At 38.2% G+C, this 4,805-nt stretch overlaps 1 protein-coding gene across 1 annotated transcript; it reads left to right on the forward strand.

Annotated features, from left to right (window-relative positions):
* The first annotated feature begins 486 nt into the window (after window positions 1-486).
* Window positions 487-2,520, forward strand: LOC148720339 (adenosine receptor A2a-like). Its single transcript, XM_088738281.1, has one exon. It carries the CDS (start codon window positions 536-538, stop codon window positions 1,481-1,483), a length of 948 nt encoding a protein of 315 aa, XP_088594407.1. The 5' UTR covers window positions 487-535; the 3' UTR covers window positions 1,484-2,520.
* The last annotated feature ends 2,285 nt before the right edge of the window (window positions 2,521-4,805 follow it).

Below are 4,805 nucleotides of genomic sequence, written 5' to 3' on the forward strand. Positions count from 1 at the left end.
GAGCATAAAGCAGGACGAAGCAAAGACTGAATTGGCTTTTTCCAGGATAAAGAACAAGCTGCTGCACCTTTTAGACGAGGAAGATTATCCGTGTCGGCGGGAAGTTAAAGAAGTTTGTCAAGAACTTAGTGTCGCACAGGAACACGCTATGGAGACAATGGAATTGTTTTCGGACAAGTATTTGCGCCTTAAAAAAAAAGACAAACGCATTTAATTATTGGCCCTAAAAAAACAACATATCGAGATGAAATTGCTTATTTCATCATTATAAAGGAGTGGCAAATAAGTGTTTCCTTATCGTATTGTCAAATAGTGATGTAGCCGATGCCTTTGTGTTTGCCAACAAAATTAACTTTTAAGACTAATATTTGAACTTAAATTTCACTTTACTAATCGAGATAATATGCTAATTACGGCCCACATATAATTGGCGAGTGGTTAGGCTGCAGTCGCTACTCGGAATAATCAACTAGAATTTGATAGGACATCTCCGGAGATAGATAACCTACAAGAAAAGGGAAACGAATATAGAATAATGTCGACTACACATTTCATAAGAAGTCGATCACATACGAAAACATTGGAACTGATATGTTCTCCCTCAAGTCCTTTGGTTGGTTGGCCTCAAACAAATATATTTTCTTTCGTAGCAGTTAACATATTCCTCTCCATCACAGCATTTCTTGGAAATTCTCTCATCCTTGTTGCTCTTTACAAGGAATCTTCCCTTCATCGACCGTCCAAACTCTTGTATCGTTGTTTGGCTACAACTGATCTCTTGGTTGGTCTTTTTTGCCAGCCCCTCACAGCTACTTATTGGATGTCCGTAGTTCGCGAACACCGGAGTCTTTGTCTATACTTAGGCTATGCAAACTACATAAGCTATGCACTATGTGGAGTGTCTCTGTTGACGATGACGGCCATAAGCGTGGACAGACTTCTCGCCTTGTTGCTGGGTCTGAGATACAGACAAATTGTAACTTTGAAGCGCACCTACATAATTGTAGCTACCTTTTGGGTTTTTTCTCTCGTCGGGGCTTTCTTAAATACCATAATTGATCATCGTATAATGTCTTTCTGCGCCTTCCTATTTATACCACTTTGCATGATTATTTCACTGGGCTCATACACAAAGATTTTTTGCACTCTCAGGTATCATCAGACTCAAGTACACGATCATGTTCAACAACAGCCGAGCCAACCAATTGCACTAAACATGGCTCGATACAGAAAGGCAGTGAACAGCGCACTGTGGGTGCAGTTAGCATTAATTGTTTGTTATGCACCATACTTTACGGTGACAATGGCAATCGCTCATAGTATATCGTCTTCATCACACTTGGTCGTCATATTGCAAATAACGACTGTATTAATTTACTTTAACTCGACGTTAAATCCGTTTCTTTACTGCTGGAAGATTAGTGAAGTAAGACAATCAGTAAAGCAGACAATCAGACAAGCAGTTTGCTTTTCATGGACTTAGATCGCTTCTAGGCTACGCTCGAATGATTATTTTCAAAGCTGAGCCATACAGTCCGGATTATTTCCAGCACTAGAGAACGTTTGTCCGATATGTTATTGGATAGGAAAAAACAAGAAACGTAAGTTTGATGGATGAATATAGTCTATAACACTTACAAATTTTAGAGATGTAAAATACTAATGGCGAACAATGTGTAGATGAGCGTAGAATAGAATAGAATAAAACGGACCATTACCAGTTCTTATAATCAGAGTTTTTTTCTAATTAGATCGTTTTATTTTCCGAAATTTCAAATAACGACTTATATTCGCTCAACTATAAGTGTATTTCTACCTTAGGGAGTTTCAAATAAGTTGTAAAATAATTATTCTAACGCAGATGTCTGTGCGTTTGACTGTTGATGCTAATTTATCAGTCTGGGGATGCGAATTAGACGGTTTGAAAAATGCTACACAACTTTTTCCATTCCAAATTTAATTCAAAGCTTTTGAAATACGTTGACACCTGTAACCAAAACAAAATAAATTTCGAAATAGTTTAATGCATTTTGAGATGTCTTAGTCCCAATCTATTTTTCTTAGACCAAGTAAAGTCGCCATCTTAAACCTTTTATTTCCAGGAACTTTCCATGGCTGACAATGACTCAGGTCTTAACCACATAAAGACAATATGGACACTTGAGTGGCACACTATCAACGAAAAGTCATTAAGTTAGAGCGGGATAATTTTCGCCCTTTAAAATAACAACACTACAGATGCCTCACTATTTTCATCTCCTCGCTATTTCTTACCTGAGGCACCTAACAACTCAAAGGGAAAAATCACTTTTTGACACAACAGATAACTTAGCAGTTTAAGTAATAGAGATATTTAAGTAACATAAAATTCCGCAAAAATGAAAATGGAGTTGATCTGAAAGGAAACTCTGTAACAACCACTGAAGATCAGTTTTATTTCACGTCCTTTAGTAACTGAAACCCAGTCAGTTAACATATGCAAGTAACAAAACATCTTCAAATATTAATAAGCATTATGTTTAAAGGGAAAAACAATATTGCACGAAAAATGTTGTCGACTGTTGAAAATATTTAACGTATCCAGTTTTATATTTAATGTATCTGGTGTATGTTTAAGCTGTCTCCAAGTTTTATTGATTCTATGCCTACCACTTCAGAGCGATTAGCTGTTCCTAATTCTCGCTTCTTTTTAGAAAGCTTTATTGACATTCATAATTAACCACGATGCAGAGAAAGATATTTTCCTCTAAATGATAGGCCCAAAGGAATGACAGTTAGCTGAATGTATTCCTTCTATGTCTCTCAAAAGGCTGACAAAAGAGAGTTTCCTTATCATTTCGTCATAAAAAAATATAGCCGGCCGATTTCTTCCTGTTTGCTAAGGGAATTAAATGTCAGTGATAATTTGAATAAACAGCTACAAAGAAAAGGAAAAATATAGAATTATGTCGACAACGAATTTCACTAGGGGTGAAACACAGACCAGTACAATTGTAGAACTGCTATGCTGCCCCTTTTTGGCGGGCTTTAACAGCTTGGATCGGTAATTCCTTTCGCAGCGGTCAATATTGAAGGTAATGTATCCACGAGTTTTTCAGTTTCTTTTGATCTCCCTATTGAGGGATGACCAACAGCCAGGGGATTAGAGAGGTTACTATGTTGATAGTTTCCTTTCAAACTTAAGGTCAAAGAGAAGGGTCTCCTCTGATCGCTCTGGTATGGAAAATATATTTGGTGAAGTTTCCATATTTTGTTTGTGAACTGACTAACTATATATTGCAACTTGTAGCAAGAACAAATTCCGTAAGCTTCATTATGGCAGCGTGATCGACCTAGACCACCCATCGCAGTGCAGACGGGTGGTCTAGCCAAAAAACAGTTTTGGCTTGTGGCGACGCAAAAAAAAGAGAATTGGAGAACAACAAAACGATGTTTGAAACGTGTGTCCTAAACCAATATCATAGGCAAATTATAAAAGAGGAATTTTTTTCAAAGGGAAGTCGAGAAGATCGCTCTCAGCGAAAGCGGCACTTAAAAACTATTCACAGAAGTGGTGGAGGTGGCTGTGTCGCTGGCCACCGATAATAACGCTGAGAGAATAGTCGTTTAAATATATACTAAAACATTTATTCCTGCAACGATTAAAATATTACCTGGCGCAAATCCCGCGCGAAAATGCACGGAGGTGAATAGTTAGTAGGTAAACTCCTGCGGGCGGCTGGTATGTCGGCTGATAATGTCGGCGGCTGAGAGATTGTCCGAAAAATGAATATTTGGCCGAGAGGGGAAGCTTTGAGGGCAAATATGAAATTTTGAGGACAATCTCTCAGTCAAGGACATTATCAGCCGACATACCAGCAAGCTAGAACGGGGTTTATTTCTTCTGTAACCCTCCCATTAATTTTCACATCGCAATTAAACTGCGCTTGAACACAGTAAAATATGCAGTGGAGATCTGCTAGCGAATGCGCGTGATTGACGCAAACAAGCAAAAAAAAAAAACTAGTTTGGTTTCCCTCCATGTAAATAGCAGAACGGAAAAGTTGAAAATCTTATGTTGACTATGTTTCCTTTTTTACGGAAAAAATCGGATGACAAATATTGCGAACGTGGACGGGGGATATTGTGTGATAACTGTCCTGTGATCTTGCAACACGCGATCCACTATTTTAGTTCATATTTAGTAAAATCTACACTATAGTGAAGCAATCTAGGCAATGTTAAGGATTCCAATTAGCTGCTATTAGTGAGAAATTGACTCCTCCCACAGATAATATTAAATGCAAAACATGGAGATACAATAAGCGTGGCTAGAAGCGTGGCCAGGCTTCTCACCTTGTTGTTGGGGCTGAGATACAAACAAATTGTGACTTTAAAGAGGACACACATCAATGTAGCTCTAGTGTTGGTTCTATCCAGACACTACTTAATGCTATATTTTAGATTACCGTGTCACTACTTAATGCTATATTTTAGATTACCGTGTAACTCTTTGGTGTAGGTATACCATCTTGTCTAGTTACTTCTATTGCCTCGTACACAAGGATTTTTCGCGCTCACAGTTGTCATCAGCCTCAAGTACAAGACCATGTTCAACAGCAGCTCAGCCAAACAAATGCTCCAAACATGGCGCAATACAGAAAGGTAAGTGTACAGTACACTGTGGGTGCATTTAGCATTAGTTGTTTGTAAGATACCATGTTTTATCGTGGATATTGTGCTCATCTACACTAACACATCTTCAGCGTCCCAAGTTATTAGCAGAAGAACTGCTAACTCAATGTTAAACCCGTTTCTTTACTGCC

The sequence above is a fragment of the Stylophora pistillata genome, chromosome 11 (assembly GCF_964205215.1).
Source record: "Stylophora pistillata chromosome 11, jaStyPist1.2, whole genome shotgun sequence".
NCBI lineage: Eukaryota > Metazoa > Cnidaria > Anthozoa > Scleractinia > Pocilloporidae > Stylophora > Stylophora pistillata.

What these genes read in the sequence shown, in the direction of transcription:
- LOC148720339 (XM_088738281.1), top strand. Translation starts at nt 536, where the DNA reads ATGTCGACTACACATTTCATAAGAAGTCGATCACATACGAAAACATTG.